The sequence below is a fragment of the Bos mutus genome, chromosome 9 (genome assembly GCF_027580195.1).
Source record: "Bos mutus isolate GX-2022 chromosome 9, NWIPB_WYAK_1.1, whole genome shotgun sequence".
NCBI lineage: Eukaryota > Metazoa > Chordata > Mammalia > Artiodactyla > Bovidae > Bos > Bos mutus.
In genome coordinates, this window is record NC_091625.1 from 15309385 (window position 1) to 15327719 (window position 18335).

Below are 18335 nucleotides of genomic sequence, written 5' to 3' on the forward strand. Positions count from 1 at the left end.
ACCAAAGAAATAAACTGAAATTCACACTACTTAAAAATAAAATAGTGGACTTTGAAAGATCCTAACTTAGATTGCTTAAAAGACATCTTTTCTGTAACTGCACCTTCTTACTCATTTCATGGGTGTTAGTTTTCCACAGCTGCTGTAATAAACTACCATTAATTTGGCAATTTAGAAATTTATTATCTTACAGTTTTGTAGGGGCAGAGGTCCAACATCTGTCTCATTGGGCTGAAATCCAGATGTCAGCTTTGCTCCCTGGAAGCTCTAGGGAAGAATTAGTTTCCTTGCCTTTTCCTGCTTTCAGAGGCCATACATATTCCTAGACTTCTGGCACCTTCTTCCATTTTCAACGCCATGTATGGATTTTAAACTCAAAAATTCTTTCCAAAAGTTCATTTTAGAATCTGTACAGATGAGTCCAGTCACCCACATGTGGCTATGATCTACCAGCCTGAGCAGGATACTGTCATTGGCACAGACTCTTTGCCATAGACCATCACAACTACCATTCAGTCTCCTCAAGCAACAAAAATAGCAAATGATAACATATTCATTATCTCACTCTTACTAAGTCAGGAAAGGTTATTAGTTCATCTTAGGAAAAGACTTTAAAAGAAGTTTTAAACAAAGTTTTTTTATTTATACCTTGGCCTTAGGGCAATTAAAATAGTTCATTCCTTAATTGACTCATAGTTTTCCTGTATCATTTTAGTTGCTGTTGAATTTTCATGGATATACAGCATACATTTGTGTGTGTGTGTGTGTGTTTTCCAGGGAAGACAGTGAGGGATTTAAGAAAAATGTTCGATTGTTAGACTACACACCAAATGGAGTCATGAGTTTCGTGGTGGGACTATGCCTAACTTCTTTCCTTTTCTGTATTTTCCAAATATTCATTAGTGAACATGACATTTCTTTAATTAAAAAAAAAAAAAGAAAAACGAACATGACACAGTCACCTGTAGTCACAAGGCCTGAGTGACTGTTAAGGCAGCGGGACGGCTTTTAAAGTTTCAGGTACACAAAAAGACACGATTTAAAAAAAAAATTTACACTGTCATCCAAAGGGTACTGTAGCAACTTCCCTGATGAATTACCTTGAAAACATTTTTTTAACAATGAAGAAGGCCACAAATCACTCTCCACACGTGTGATCGCACTACCTCACTCGACCTTTTCTCTCCAGTTGGCTATGGTCTAAGCCCGAAGGCCTCCTCAAAGGAATGAACTCAGAGTCCTTTCTCAGGCCACCGTGCTGCCACGGAGGCCGAATGCAGCGCCGGCCCGGCCCGCCAGCGACCCGGCCCCGGCGTGTGTGGTCCGAGCCGGCGCCGCGCTGGGCCCTCGCCACCGAGGGCCCGGCGGCCGGCGCCACGCGGCGGGGCTCTGCGCGGCGCCGCAGCCTCTCCGCCCGCGCGAGAGCCCGGGCTCCTGAGGGGGAGCCGCGCTGGGGCGGCGGCGGCGGCGGCGGCGGTGGCTGCGGCGGGGCGGGGGCGGGAGCCGGGCGGCAGCAGCAGCAGCGTCCGTGGGGGAGGAGCGGCGGCGGCGGCGGCGGCTGGAGCTGCTGTGGCGACGGACGCGAGGCGGTGGCAGCTGAGACCCACCCCTGTCCACATGGACAGTCGCAGAGGCCTCGGCTGATGCATTCGCGCCTGGGCGGGGTGGGCGGACGGCCGTAGCGGCGGCGGCGGCACAGGGAGCGGAGGGCCCCGGGGGGCGCCTGTGGGTCGCGGAGGCCTCGCCGCTCCGGCGCGGCCATTTTACGGCCCGGGACCGAGGGAAGCCTATTTGTGTGCTCGCCTTCTGCTCCCCTCTTCCTGCGGGCCCGCGGCTGGGGGAAGCTTCAGGGGCGGCCTAGGCGGGCGGTGGATGGGTAGTCGCGGGCCGAGAGGCACCGGGCCCGGGAAGCGCCGACGCCGCCGTCGCCGCTCGCGTTCGCCCGGCGGGGCCTGAGCCAGCCCAGGCTGCGGGCCTCGCCGCCCGCCCGCGGATAGGCCCCGGGAGCCGGCTGCTTTTGTGTAGGCCCGTCCGGACGAGGCAGCGTCGCCCGCCTCACGGCCGAGTCCTAGGCCCGCAACCCTGCGGCGGCTACCCTCTTGCGGCGCGGCCCCTCATCCTGGCGAACGCGGCGGCGGCGGCGGCGGCGGTGTGGGCCATGGATTAAGGCGGCGGCGGCGGCGGCGTGGGAGGAGGAAGATGGCGGCTGGCAAGAGCGACGGCAGCGCCGGGGAGATTACTTTTCTGGAAGGTACGTCTATTCCTGCCCTTTTGGGGGTTGGGGGTGGGCAGAGACAGGAAAATGTGGGCCCCTGATTCCCGGATATTCGGTGACGGGCGCCGGGTGGGTTTGAGGGGCGGCGGAGGACCGGGGGGGCGGGGGCTCCGGGGCGATGGCTGGGAGGGAAGGTGCTGCGGGGGCGCCGGGTTCGAGTCCGCCCCGGCGAGGGGCTCGGCCGGGAGCCGGGAGGCTGTGAGGGGGCGGCGGTGGACCGGCCGCGAGCCGGAGTTTCTGGGCGTCCTCTGAGACTGCACGCGTGTCTTTTTTTTGACATTTTTTTTTTTGCTTTCTCCATGCTGGCCTAGGGATGAGAGCCGACTGCGCTCGGCTCTTGTTTGGTGTTTGTGAAAAGTTTCAAGTTGCTAAAAGGTTGGGTGAAATCGGGGGCCAGACCACTTTGGGAGGGGAGACGTAGTTTTCTGGAGCTTGTTGTAACGCACCGCCTCCCCCCCGCCCCGCAGGCCTTTCTGTTTCGCAGAGCTTCAGGCTTCCTTTTGCAGCCAGCATTCAGATTAGGCCTGGCCCTAAGAAATGTGTTTGACTGAACATATTTTAGGAAGTTACCTGGGAAAAGAGAACGAGATACACAATATCAATTTGGGGGTCGTCACCCAAGCTAACAGACAAAGCTCGAGTGATTCCATTTTTATTCACTTGTGAGGAAAAAGTTAAACATCTGTTGTAGGTAGACTAAGCCAATGTTAAGAAAAGCTACATATTATTGTTGGGGGTGGTGTTAATGGGTAACAGTATTGGCTCTTTGGCCAAGTAAAAAGATCCCCCAATACAGCTAAATTCGTTGTAGTTGTGAATCAGGAACTGTAATGTTCATTGCTTAATTTGACTGTGGATTCACTGTTTATGCTGGTAATTGGGTTTATTAATCAGTTCGGGAGAGCAGGCCTGTCTGCTGTGCAGTGATTGTTTAAAAAAAAGGATTAACTCCTCTGGATGCTTTTGCAAAGATGAATTTCACATGGGAAATAGGCAGTACTTAATTGGAAACATTTCTGAATTAAGATAGTACAACTTCACTATGGTACAAAGTCCTGTAAGAGGGCGTCAAAAGATGCTTATGCCGTGTTTACAGTTTTCTTAACTGCATTGGGAACAGTGCCTGGAACACAGTAGGTACTCAAGTCCAGTGAACAAATAGAGACCAGTAGAAGTGAGTGGGAAAAGAAATATTAATATTCTTAATTCTTCTTCCTTAAAGTATAGCAGAACAAAAAAAAATTTTTTTTTATCTTGTTATGCAAACCAGCCTTTATTTAAAAATGATGAGAGTTTTATATGAGATTTGTAGTAAGAAGATGTGGAAAGCTTGTGAGTTTTCTTGGTTCACTTCATATTTCTTCCATTCTACCTCCATTCTCATTTGGGCTGATTAGTTACCTGTCAGAGGCTGAGAGTGGTGCAGCTTGTGTTACAGGTGGTGCTATGTGATGAACATTGGGAGGATGGAAGGAGCATAAATAAGGCCAACAGATACAGGGCTCAGGTAAATTTAGAGCTGTTGCTGCTAAGTCACTTCAGTCGTGTTCCACTCTGTGCGACCCCATAGATGGCAGCCCACCAGGCTCCGCCGTCCCTGGGATTCTCCAGGCAAGAACACTGGAGTGGGTTGCCATCGCCTTCTCCAGTGCATGAAAGTGAAAAGTGAAAGTGAAGTCTCTCAGTCATTTCCAACTCTTAGCCACCCCATGGACTGCAGCCTACCAGGCTCCTCCAACCATGGGATTTTCCAGGCAAGAGTACTGAAGTGGGCTCCCATTGCCTTCTTTTGGTTTTAGCTTATTCTGACTTAAGGGTCTATGAATTCCTGTAGTGGAAAAAACTGAGTTTCATCACTTCTTTTTCAGCGTTTGCATAAGCAAGTGAATGGTGCCTTATTTAGAGTATGAGCATAAGGGGCTGATATTTAGTACTACTAAATAAGTGGAATGATATTTAGGACTACTTGTATTTTTTTATATTTAATTCTTTTGGTTCTTTATGCTTTTAATGATGAGATACTTCAATATAACTTGCCAAATATTCACTCATCAAATATTTATATCAGCCTACTCTGTGCTAGGCACTTTACCAAAGTAAAGACAGCAGTGCATAAGATAGATAGGGTCCTTTCCTTCATAGGACTTATATTTTAGTAGGAGGGAGTTTTTATAATTAAAAATTAATCCATTTAGAACAATCTTACCGCTTTTTTTTTTTTTTTGCATAGTTTCCCTCTTTATTTAGATCTGCTCAGACCTGACAGCCTACTTAAAATGTCATGCTGCCACACTCACATGTACAAACATGGTATTCCTCTGTTTTATTTTTCGTGGTAGCACTTTTCACATGATAAATTTGTCTTCATGTTTTTAAGTCCTATAAAAATACAAGCACCATTAAAGCAATAACTTTTTCTTTTCACCATCATATTTCTTGCACCTGGAGCATCTGTATTTGTTGTTAATGAAATAAACAAGAAGATGATAGTGTACTAAAGGCTATTTAAGAAATACATAGAAAAAGCCATTTTCCATAGTGTTAAGGTCATGAAAGGCCTTCCTGAGGAGGTCACACGTGTGTTAAGGTAATAACTGTGAGACTAGAGTATGGCAGAGAGAACGATGCCTGTAAAGGTTCCAAGATGATATAGGATTTCATTTGTTTAAAAAAAGATCATTATGGCTGAAATGTAATAAGTACAGAACACAGTAACAAGCACAGATATGAGAGCAGATCATGAAAGTTCATGAATTTTTATTTGATTCTGAAAAGTAGGAAATCATTGAAGAGTTTGGGGCAATGGAGTTAATGATACAATTTATCTTTTTTAAAAAATCACTTTGCACCTGGAGTAAATTAGAGCAGAGTAACAGTAAAAGCAGAGCCATTAGTTAGGAGAATATTGTAGCAGTCTGAAAAACACACAGGCTTGGATTAGGATGGTAGCAGTGGCCATCAGGAAAGAGGAGTGGATAGATGGAAGATCTGTTTGAGAACTTCTTAATGCATTGCATATTGAGGATCAGAGAAAAGCAGGAATCGGAGATGACTCCTAGGGTTTTGGTTTGAGGTTTTGGTGGGGGTGGGGGACTCCATTTATTGAGATGGAATAGAGGAATGAGAAGCTCATAGCTCTGCTTTCATCATCTTAAGTTTGAGGTGCTGGTTTGTCGTCCGTGTTCCAAATACTGCTTTACATTCTCATAAACTGTGAAGTAAAATACTAATTCCAATTCTTTTCCTACCTTCACTAGGGAAAAAGAGAGCTACTGGTTACTATTGTGTTTTATTTTGTCAGTATAGTATCACACTGAAATGGTGTGAATTGAATTAGGCCATTTGTACTGAATTTTTTTCTTCCCCCTCTTTGATTTGTTCCTTTCTCTTCTGTTCACTTAAAGTTGTCTTCTGCCCCTTTCCCTCTTGTGATAGTTTGGGAGGTTTCTTTTGTTCATTCATTCAGTAGATACTTACTGAGCAACTATAATGTTGTAGGTACTGTGCTGAGAGGCAGAGTGGAGGCAGGGGGGATTTCCTGGTGGAGTTTCCAGTCCGGTGAAGAGAGTCAGTAATCAAATAATCATACTTGTAAGTGTAAAATTACAGACGTCAAATACAACAAATGGGGATTATTTATAGTAATGAGAATTTGATCTAACTACGAGCAAAGCTAGTGGAGGTGATGGAATTCCAGTGGAGCTATTTCAAATCCTGGAAGATGATGCTGTGAAAGTGCTGCACTCAGTATGCCAGCAAATTTGGAAAACTCAGCAGTGGCCAGAGGACTGGAAAAGGTCAGTTTTCATTCCAATCCCAAAGAAAGGCAATGCCAAAGAATGCTCAAACTACCGCACAATTGCACTCATCTCACATGCTAGTAAAGTAATGCTCAAAATTCTCCAAGCCAGGCTTCAGCAGTACGTGAACCGTGAACTTCCAGATGTTCAAGCTGGTTTTAGAAAAGGCAGAGGAACCAGAGATCAAATTGCCGACATCCACTGGATCATGGAAAAAGGAAGAGAGTTCCAGAAAAGCATCTATTTCTGCTTTATTGACTATGCCAAAGCCTTTGACTGTGTGGATCACAATAAACTGTGGAAAATTCTGAAAGAGATGGGAATACCAGATCACCTGACCTGCCTCTTGAAAAACCTATATGCGGGTCAGGAAGCAATAGTTAGAACTAGACATGGAACAACAGACTAGTTCCAAATAGGAAAAGGAGTACGTAAAGGCTGTATATTATCACCCTGCTTATGTAACTTATATCCAGAGTACATCATAAGAAACGCTGGGCTGGAGGAAGCACAAGCTGGAATCAAGATTGCTGGGAGAAATCTCAATAACCTCAGAGATGCAGATGACACCACTCTTATGGCAGAAAGTGAAGAGGAACTAAAAAACCTCTTGATGAAGGTGAAAGTGGAGAGTGAAAAACTGGCTTAAAACTCAACATTCAGAAAATAAAGATCATGGCATCTGGTCCCATCACTTCATGGGAAATAGATGTGGAAACAGTGGCAGACTTTATTTTTTTTGGCTCCAAAATCACTGCAGATGGTGATTGCAGCCATGAAATTAAAAGATGCTTACTTCTTGGAAGGAAAGTTAATGACCAACCTAGATAGCATATTCAAAAGCAGAGACATTACTATGCCAACAAAGGTCTGTCTAGTCAAGGCTATGGTTTTTCCTGTGGTCATGTATGGATGTGAAAGTTGGACTGTGAAGAAGGCTGAGCACCGAAGAATTGATGCTTTTGAAGTGTGGTGTTGGAGAAGACTCTTGAGAGTCCCTTGGACAGCAAGGAGATCCAACCAGTCCATTCTGAAGGAGATCAGCTCTGGGATTTCTTTGGAAGGAATGATGCTCAAGCTGAAACTCCAGTACTTTGGCCACCTCATGCGAAGAGTTGACTCATTGGAAAAGACTCTGATGCTGGGAGGGATTGGGGGCAGGAGGAGAAGGGAACGACAGAGGATGAGATGGCTGGATGGCATCACCGACTCAATGGACTTGAGTCTCAGTGAACGCCGGGAGATGGTGATGGACAGGGAGGCCTGGGGTGCTGCATTCATGGGGTCGCAAAGAGTCGGACACGACTAAGGGACTGAAGTGAACTGAGGACAGTTTGGAGGGTGACTAGGAGAGGGAAAGGTGGAGAGAGCGCTTTCTAATCAGGGCGAATGCGATAGAGGAAACATCATATGTTTAGGGAACTGAGAGGACCATATGGTGGTGGTAAGGAGAGTGTTACAAGAGGAGACTGGGGTTAACATCCTCAGGTTTGTTTCAAAAAAGTTCGAAGTCTACCGCTTGTAGAATGCTCTAGGGAGGGGCAGAAGAAGGTCAGGGAGGTCAGTTAGGAGACTTGTGGTATAGGGCAAAGGTGCTGCTAGTTAGCTCCTTCTCTTTTGATATTCTCCTTTTCTCACCTGTGGAACCTCTGGCAAGTCTAACTCCTCTCATTTGTTTTTTTTTTTTTTTTTATAGTGCTCTTGTTCATCCTATAATAACTGTCTTTCTCTCTATCTTTTTTCCTCTACAAACTAACTGCCTAACCAATATTTTTTCCCATTTTTTTATCCTTCCCCTTTCATATGTGTGTGTGTCTGTGTGTATTTACTACTTTGTTTTCATTCTGGGCCCCTCTCCCTTTGTGGACTTTGTCTACTAGTTGAAGAGATTGGTCTGAACTACTGCAGTGTTGTCCTCTATCCAGCAAAACTGCTTATGTTTCCAAATGAAAAGTGTTTTCCATTTTCCGTTAATTATACTTTATTTTTACATACAAGTCAAGTTCAGAATCCAATCCGTTTGTCATTTTTACGGGGGATAGTAAATACTTCACCACATCTCCTGAACTAAAGTACCATTTCTCCTAAATGATTGGCATTCCATGAATATGAATAGGGGCTTTCCAGGTGGTGCTTATTGCAAAATTCAGACTTAAATTGAAGACAGTAGGGAAAAACCACTAGACCATTCAGGTATGACCTAAATCAGATCCCTTATGATTATACAGTGAAGGTGACAAATAGATTCTAAGGGTTAGATCTGATAGACAAAGTGCCTGAAAAACTATGGATGGAGGTTCATGACCTTGTACAGGAGGCAGTGATCAAAACCATCTACAAGAAAAAGAAATGCCAAAAGGCAAAATGGTTGTCTGACAAGGCCTTACAAATAGCTGAGAAAAGAAGAGAAGCAAAAAGCAAAGGAGAAAAGGAAAGATACACCCATTTGAATGCAGAGTTCAAAAAATAGCAAGGAGAGAGAAAAAAGCCTTCCTCAATGATCAATGCAAAGAAATAAAGGAAAACAACAGAATGGGAAGGACTAAGAGATCTTTTCAAGAAAATTAGAAAAGGGAACATTTCATGCACAGATGGGCACAATAAAAGACTTACACGGTATGGACCTGACAGAAGAGGAAGATATTAAGAGGTGGCAAGAATACACAGAAGAGCTCTACAAAAAAGATCTTCGTGATCCAGATAACCACGATGGTGTGATCACTCACCTAGAGTTAGACATCCTGGAGTGTGAAGTCAAGTGGGCCTTAGGAAGCATCACTTCAAACAAAGCTAGTGGAGGTGATGGAATTCAAGTAGAGCTATTTCAAGTCCTGGAAGATGATGCTGTGAAAGTGATGTATTCAGTATGCCAGCAAATTTGGAAAACTCAACAGTAGCCACAGGACTGGAAAAGATGAGTTTTCATTCCAGTCCCAAAGAAGGGCAACGCCAAAAATGTTCAAACTATCGCACAATTACACTCATCTCACATGGTAGCAAAGTAATGCTCCAAATTCTCCAAGCCAGGCTTCAATAGTACATGAACCGAGAACTTCCAGATGTTCAAGCTGGATTTAGAAAAGACAGAGGAACAGGAGATCAAATTTGTTGGATCACTGAAAAAGCAAGAGAATTCCAGAAAAAAAAAAATGTCTGCTTCTGCTTTATTGACTATACCAAAACCTTTGTGTGGATCACAACAAACTGTGCAAAATTCAAGAGGTGAGAATTCCAGACCACCTTAACCTGCCTGCTGAGAAATCTGTGTGGAGGTCAAGAAGCAATCATTAGAACCAGACATGAAACAACAGACTGGTTCCAAATTGGGAAAAGAGTACGTCAAGCTATATATTATCACCCTGATTATTATTTAACCTATATGCAGAATATATCATGCGAATGCTAGGCTGGATGAAGCACAAGCTGGAATCGAGATTGCTGGAAGAAATATCAGTAACCTCAAATATGCAGATGACAGCACTCTTGTAGCAGAAAGTGAAGAGAAACAAAAGAGCCTCTTGATGAAAGTGAATGAGGAGAGTGAAAAAGCTGGTTTAAAACTCAACATTCAAGAAATGAAGATCATGGCATCCAGTCTTGTTTCATGGCAAATAGATGGGGAAACAATGGAAGTAGTGAGAGACTTTATTTTCTTGGGCTCCAAAATCACTGCAGATGGTGACTGCAATATGAAATTGAAAGACGCTTGCTCCCTGGAAGAAAAGCTATGATCAACCTAGAGAGCGTATTAAAAAACAGAGACATTATTTTGCCGACAAAGGTCTGTCTAGTCAAAGCTATGGTTTTTCTAGTATGTATGGAGGTGAGAGTTGGACCATAAAGAAAGCTGAGCACCGAAGAATTGATGCTTTTGAACTGTGGTGCTGGAGAAGACTCTTGAGAGTCCCTTGGACTGCAAGGAGATCCAACCAGTCCATCCTAAAGGAGCTCAGTCCTGAGTGTTCATTGGAAGGACTGATGTTGAAGCTGAAACTCCAAAACTTTGGCCACCTGATGCGAAGAAGTGACTCATTGGAAAAGACCCTGATCCTGGGAAAGATTGAGGGCAGGAGGAGAAGGGGACGACAGAGGATGAGATGACTGGATGGCATCACCGACTCAGTGGACATGAGTTTAGGTGGACTCCGGGAGTTGGTGATGGACGGGGAGGCCTTGTGTGCTGCGGTTCATGGGGTCGCAAAGAGTCGGACATGACTGAGCAACTGAATTGAACTGAAATTGTGATAGTGGTCAAGAACCTGCCTGCCAGTGCAGGAGAAATAAGAGACACTGATTTAGTCCCTGTGTCAGTAAGTTCCCCTGGAGAAGATGGCTCCCCACTCCAGTATTCTTGTTTGATAATCCTATGGACAGAGGAGCCTGGCGGGCTACAGCCCATGGGGTTGCAGAGAGTTGGACATGACTGAAGGGACTTAGCACGCTCGCATTGTTGTGAGCAAGGTCTTCAATGTTGGCCTGCTCAGGGGGTCACACCGCAAAGTTCTTCGTTTTAGCCCCACTCCTTCCTCTTTTGATTGTGTACCGTTAGAATCTGTACCATGGTGTCATTCCTTATTTAGTGCTTTAGCTGTGTATATTTCCTAGTTGCATTCCAGTTGACTTGATAAATTCTACTTATCACTTGATTTCATGTACTCACATGAAACAGTCTAGTAGAACCTCACATGAAATGGAAGCAGTTTTCATAAGAGATGCATTGAGAACATGAAGTCAAAAGCCAGAATGCTAGGATTCATCTTCTATAGCTCTATACTTACGGGCACTGCAATCTTGGATAGGTAATTTAACCTCTGTGTTTTCATATCTGTAAAACAAGGATAATAACTGCAGTTGCTTCATAAGGTTGCCCTGAAGATTAAACATGTTAATATATAGTAAACACTTAGAACAATTCCAGGCATGTAATTCCAAATACTATGTATAAGTTGGTATTATATTTATTTTCTTAGCAGGTAGAAAAGAGAAAAACTTTTCTTGCTTTTCTGTTCTTAATGCTTGCCTTCTCTCTCACTTGAATTCTAGTTTTTACTTTCTTTCACTTACTACCTTTCTTTCCCTAGGTATATTAGCTGATCGTTCTTGATATTCTAGAGTGACTAGTGAGAGAGGAAAAGAGAATGAAGTTATGTATTCTACATCTAGACTTCTATTAATTAGTTGTTATTGTACTGTAATGTTACTGTAATGTTACTACAATAACATTGTATATTGTAATGTATTGTATTGTAATGTTGCCATTACAAAAGTATGTTGACAATTTGAGGAGATCAGGAGGTCTAGAGGGCTTATATGACCTAGAGCAAGTTAGGGCATCAGCAGAACTGGAGCCTGGGACCTGTGCTAGAGCCTTAACCTCCTTCAGCATTCCTTTCCTTCTTTCTTCCCTCCTTTCCTTCTTTATCTCTTTGCTTTCCCTTTCTTCTTACCTATTTAACCTTTAGGAGCATGGGGGCTGGACAAGAGAAGGAAAAAATAATAGGGAATTATGGGGACTTAACATTCATTGATTCAATTTGATCTCTCTACAAGGGCAAAAGCCGAAGCCACAGATGTCTTAAGGCCCAACTTCAGAAATTACAGTGTCACTTCTGTCACATTTGATTGGCCAGAAAGCCACAGAGCCAGCTCAGATTCAAGGGGAGGGGAACATCATCAGGAACGGTGGAAAAGAATTTGCAGCCATTTTTCCTCTCACATACCTCTTTGGTGTTTTGTTCTTGTTGTAGTTTAAATACTTTCAACAGAGTCATATTGTTTCTTGAACTTGAGAACTACAGTTCTTTTGAGATCCAAAAGTTTCTAATTTCTAGACAGATTAGGAAGCTAAAGGAAGACAGAAAAAAAATAGAGCACACATTTGTAATTTTTCTCAAAGATGTAAATAGCAACATAAGTCAGTTCAGTTCAGTCACTCGGTCATATCCGACTCTGTGACCCCATGGACTGCAGCACGCCAGGCTTTCCTGTCCATCACCAACTCACAAAGCTTGATCAAACTCATGTCCATCGAGTCAGTGATCCCATCCAACCATATTACCCTCTGTTGTCCCCTTCTCCTCCTGTCTTCAATCTTCCCCAGCATCAGGGTCTTTTCCAGTGAGTCAGTTTTTCGCATCAGGTGGCCAAAGTATTGGAGTTGCAGCTTCAGCATTAGTCCTTCCAATGAATATTCAGGACTGATTTCCTTTAGGATGGACTGGTTGGATTTCCTCACAGTCCACGGGACTCTCGAGTCTTCTCCAACATCACAGTTCAAAAGCATTAATTCTTCGGCACTCACCTTTATGGTCCAACTCTAACATCCATACATGACTACTGGAAAAACCACAGCTTTGACTAGATGGACCTTTGTTGGCAAAGTGATGTCTCTGCTTTTTAATATGCTGTCTAGGTTGGTCATTGTTTTTCTTCCAAGGAGCAAGTATGTTTTAATTTCATGCTGCTATCACCATCCGCAGTGATTTTGGAGCCCAAGAAAATAAAGTCTTCACTGTTTCCATTGTTTCGCCATATGTTTGCCAGGAAGTAATGGGATTGGATGCCATGATCTTCATTTTTTGACTGTTGTTTTAAGCCAACTTTTTCACTGTCCTCTCTTACTTTCATCAGGAGGCTGTTTAGTTCTTCTTCACTTTCTGCTGTAAGGGTAGTGTCATCTGCATATCTGAGGTTATTGGTATTTCTTCTGGCAATCTTGATTCCAGCTTGTGCTTCATCCAGCCTGGCATTTTGAATGATGTGCTCTGCATATAGATTAAATAAGGAGGGTGACAATATACAGCCTTGATGTACTCCTGTCCCAGTTTGGAACCAGTCTGTTGTTCCATGTCTGGTTCTAATGGTTGCTTCTTGACCTGCATACAGATTTCTCAGCAGGCAGGTAAGGTGGTCTGGTATTCCCATCTCTCTAAGAATTTTCCAGTTTGTTGTGATCCATACAGTCAAAGGCTTCAGTGTAGTCAGTGAATCAGAATTAGATGTTTTTCTGGAACTCTCTTGCCTTTTCTATGATCTAGTGGATGTTGTCAATTTGATCTCTGGTTCTTCTGCCTTTTCTAAATCCAGCGTGAACATCTGGAAGTTCATGGTTCACATACTGTTGAAGCCTGGCTTGAGCAGTTTGAACATTACTTCGGTAGTGTGTGAGATGAGTGCAGTTGTGCAGTAGTTTGAACATTCGTTGGCATTGCCTTTCTTTGGGATTGGAATGAAAACTGCAATATCAGTTCAGTCCAGTCCCTCAGTCGTGTCAGACTCTTTGCGACCCCATGAATCGCAGCATGCCAGGCCTCCCTGTCCATCACCAACTTCTGGAGTTCACTCAGACTCACCTCCATCGAGTTGGTGATGCCATCCAGCCATCTCATCCTCTGTCATTCCCTTCTGCTCCTGCCCTAGTCCCTCCCAGCATCAGAGTCTTTTCCAGTGAGTCAACTCTTCACATCAGGTGGCCAAAGTTTTGGAGTTTCAGCCTTAGCATCATTCCTTCCAAAGAAATCCCAGGGCTGATCTCCTTCAGAATGGACTGGTTGGATCTCCTTGCGGTCCAAGGGACTCTCAAGAGTCTTCTCCAACACCACACTTCAGAAGCATCAATTCTTCGGCGCTCAGCTTCCTTCACAGTCCAACTGTCACATCCATACATGACCACGGGAAAAACCATAGCCTTGACTAGACAGACCTTTGTTGGCAAAGTAATGTCTCTGCTTTTCAATATGCTGTCTAGGTTGGTCATAACTTTTCTTCCAAGGAGTAAGCGTCTTTTAAACTGCAACATAGTCATTGGTTAATTTTTCTTTGATTAGGGACTGATTCAAGAATTTCTGAACAAGCAAGCAAAAGGAAGAAAAGAGGAGTGTTAGAAACCTTTCCTTCCTTTTTTTCTTTCATTCAGTGATATGCTGGAGTTATTGTAATTCTTCTCATTTTTATCATCTAATCTCTTAGAAAATATGGTCACCACTGTTTACAGTACTAAAAATTAAATGTTATTTCAGTACAGAACACAGCAGTTAATCCAGAAAATCAAAGGCAGGCTATTGATCACAATTACAACCCACTTCAGTTGTGCACTTAAGTCATGTTACTTGGAGTGATGCAACAATGGATGATGCATTATTGTGAACTGCCGATTATGGTTGCCTACATCACCTAAGAAACAGAAAGTAGCTGTGCAGTATCCATTTGACACTAACAACAGTGTTACTTTTAGCCCCCTTTTGGGGGCTACCTTAGTGTTTTGTACTTCTCAGAGCCTTCTGTGTTCATCACCAAAAATTAGGACCTCTTGTCTCCTGTGGATACTAACTTTGAGTACTAAAATTGGAGCAGCCCTAGGCAAGTTGGGACATGTGGACCCTGTGCCTCCTCCCAAGCCAGCAACTACCTTGAGACCATCTGAAACGACAGGCTTGAGAAGTAAGAGAGCAAGCCATATTCTGGTCTTGATTTGGGAGAGTTTTTTTGTTATTTCAAGTACATTTCATGCTTAGTTTTTAACAGGAGAGTTTTTACTTCCCACATTAACCTCATAATCATTGAAATATAGCAAGGAGAAGAAAGCAAACAGTGCTTGTTTATAGTGTATAGCAAATGTACTTTTTTAGTTTTTGGAAAGATTGAAGCCAGTTTTAAGGACAGGAAGAGCGAGAAATTTCCAGAGACTTGTTTGTAGACTATGTAATAACCTTCTTGTCTTTCCTATATTGAAAAAAAGATCTGCAAACTTTCTGCCTCCACAACCTCCTCTGTTTGAATCTGCCAGTAAATCTGCGATATGGTGAAGGTACTCCCTTTACCACCATGACTTCTGGTGACTCCATCTTCATGGAAACCAGTATTATCTTTGCCTCTGAAACCCCTGTGCCACTGTTTGGATGGGGTGGGATTCCATGTTTTGGCATTTAAACGTTCTTTCTTCAGTTCACATTGGTCTTCATTCTCTATTATCACAGGAAATAAAAAAGAATGATTTAATTTTGTCATTCTAGTAATTAACTCTGCAAATCTTACTCCACCTTTCCCTCACAAGTTTTGAGTACCAACTCCTGAGTCTCCTTTGTCTGCACCCTTTATAGGCTTTATACCTGGCTTTCAAGTTTATCTTCTTTTAAGTTTACTATGAACCTGTCATTTTTCTCCTTGTTGAATTTTGTATTTGCACTTTCAGAATTAAACAGTGTTTCGTTTGTCTGTCTCAAGACTATTGAACTCCCCTGCCATCTTGACAGTCTTCTCTCCTTTCCTTGAAGCAGAAGGAACTTTTGGAACCACCTGTCTCTTGTGATCATTTCTTAAGTTATTCATTTTTTTGGACCTTGTGTGCTTAAGATAACTATTTTTAGAGTTGTTATTCTGTGTAAAGATATTACCAACTACATTACTTTGGCTTAAGGTACTGATATTTTGATTCGATAGAAGATCACTATGCTTCCAGCAATACAAGCAGCACCAAACTGCTGCCTGATGCTGGCCTTGGACAGAACTAACTGGATGTCGGCATCCTGCGAAAGATGCATAGAAACCCATAGAAACTTCTTCAGTGGGATGAAGAAGTAGATAAACGGAGAGAACAGTGAACAGTAGCTTCATCCTGAGGCAAAGAATATTATGGACTGTGGCTCACAGAGAAGTCTAATTTAATATTATTCCCAAGAATATAATATATTCAGGCTTCATTTTCAGATAATATTGGACTGTACTCTGTCTTCTGTATCAAAAAAATACAGTTTTTTTTTTTTTTAGTTTAGGAATTTGAGAAAATCACCTTAGCTGGGTGATTTTTCTGCTTTATGTAGCATCTGTGGGAGTTATTCAGTGGTAGCTTGGCTGGCCTGAACGTTCCAAGGTGGCTCTTTTCAGATGTCTAATGGGCAGGTTGGAAAGTTGGGCCCTTATTTCTCCATGCAGTATAAAGGTCTCTTCATGTGGTTTCTGCAGCAGGGTACCCAGACTTGTAACATGATGGCTTAGGGCTCCCAAGACACTGCCTTTGGAGAATCTTGACGGGTTCTTGAGAAAGTTTGGGACTAAAGCATTACAAAGTGAAATGAAGTGAAGTGAAGTCGCTCAGTCGTGTCCGACTCTTTGCAACCTAATGGACTGTAGCCTGCCAGGCTCCTCTGTCCATGGGTTTCTGCAGGCAAGGATACTGGAGTGGGTTTCCATTTTCTCCCCCGGGGATCTTCCCGACTCAGGGCTCAAACCCGTATCTCCTGCTTTGCAGGTGGATTCTTTACCGTTTGAGTCACTGGGAAGCTGGAGATTTCCTGATCTTTGCATTTAATTCTCTCTTTAGGTTTTCTGTTATTGCTTTTATATTTCTAATTTGCAGAAGTTAACTTCTGTGTCAGTGATACTTTTTTTAAAATTCTATTTTTTATTATTTTAAAATGTTACCAGTGACAGTTTAAAAAATTATTAGGAAATACTTCATGTCTGTGTGGAATATAAGGAATAATAGAGCAAAAACTCATATTCTAATTCCTCGCCTAAAGAAAACATTACTAATCCAGTGTTAGTAGAGTGTTAGCTACAGTGAAGCTGGGCTGAACCCTTTGGTTTTTGCATCTTCCTGCCTCCACTCCAGGTGTAATCACCAACCTCTGTTTGGTAGTTATTCCTATACATTGCTTTGTACTTTATGTATATGTCTTTCAACCTGTGTACCCGTACAGATTGTTAGAATATATTATACATCATGCCATACTATATTCTTCTGTAACTTTTCATTCTTACCGCATTGAGAAATTAAATAATGTTGATAAGAATAGCTCTATTTCTTTTTCATAGTATGAATGTATACTGCATTATATTTATGCATTTCCTTTTCTTGTGGAAATTAGGTTGTATCTGATTTTTGTACTTTTACATACATTGCTAGTATGAATGTCTTGGGATGTCTCATATTGCTACTATGAACTTTTTTAAAGTACATTTCCGTGTGCACATGTGTGTGTTTCTTTGGAGGAGAGGTCAGCAAAGTTTTTCTGTAAAGGGCCAGATAGTGAATATCTTACACTTTGCATTTCAAGCAGTGCTGCCAGTTTAGCAAGAAGGTAGTTATAGATAATGCATAAGCAAATGAGGGTGGCTGTGTGCCAGTAAAACTTTTATAGACACTGAAATTTGAATTTTATATGATTTTCTTGTAACATGAAACATCTTTCTTGTTTGATTTGTTGTTTTTCCTCGCTGAAGTGAAAAGTGAAGTGAAAGTGTTAGTCGTCAGTAACGTCCGACTTTTTGCAACCCCATGGAACGTAGCCTGCCAGACTCCTCTGTCCATGGAATTCTCCAGGCAAGAATACTGGAGTGGGTAGCCATTCCCTTCTCCAGGGGATCTTCCCTAACCCAGGAAATGAAACTGGGTCTCCTGTATTGCAGGTGGAGTCTTTCCTATATGAGCCACCAGGGAAGAGTGTTTTAAAAATGTAAAAGCCATATTCTTAACTCAAGGGCCTTGTAAAATCAAGCAGCTGGCCAGAGTTGGCTGGCCATACTTTGTTTACAGCTGATCTAGAGTATTTCTTAGCATTGGAATTATTGGGTCATGTATTATTTCAGCTTCACCCTAGATACTGCCAAATTGATCTCCAAAGTGCTTTCACTAGCACTTTTTAAGACTTCCTGTTTATACACATCATCACCCACTTAAGAATGTCTGATATTTTAGTTTTTGCCAGTCTGAAGGGGTTTATCGGATGGTGATTTGAATTTGTAATAGCCCTGTTTATAGTGAGGTTGAGTATCTTTATTGCTGTATTTTAAAAATTCACTCATTGTTCATGCAGTATTAAAATATTGAGTGCCAACCTAGAGTTAATCCCTGTTCTGTTCACTTGTGGTGCTTGAGTAAACTAAAAAGGTAATCTATGAGTTTCTTTTTGTTTTTAGGTTAATTTGTGTATATTTCCTCTATTCTTAATTGCTCATGTCTTCTGCACATTTTGTTTTCTGTTGGAATGTTGGGGTTCTTTATATAGTCTGGGTAGTAAACCTTGGTTGAATTACATGTATTGAGCATACATCTTATGCTCATATATACATATGATATATGTATGTGTGTGTATATATATATACATATGCACATATATACATATATATTTAAGATGTATATAAATTTATACATCTTATAAAATTATTGCTTATTTTTTAATGCATAGAATAATTTTATGAGCACATTTTAAAAACAGTGTTTTGGTTTTTTTTTCTTAATGTCTTACAGTTTTTGTGATACG

General features: G+C 42.4%; 1 protein-coding gene across 4 annotated transcripts in view; it reads left to right on the plus strand.

Moving 5' to 3' along the window:
* The first annotated feature begins 1570 nt into the window (after positions 1-1570).
* SENP6 (SUMO specific peptidase 6) overlaps positions 1571-18335 on the plus strand; it is a 131653-nt gene continuing 114888 nt past the window's right edge. For all 4 annotated transcript variants that reach the window (XM_070376211.1, XM_070376212.1, XM_070376213.1 and 1 more), the window contains exon 1: positions 1571-2251. In XM_070376211.1, the coding sequence (XP_070232312.1) occupies positions 2200-2251 (52 nt within the window). In that variant the 5' untranslated portion in view covers positions 1571-2199. The remainder of the gene's footprint in view (positions 2252-18335) is intronic.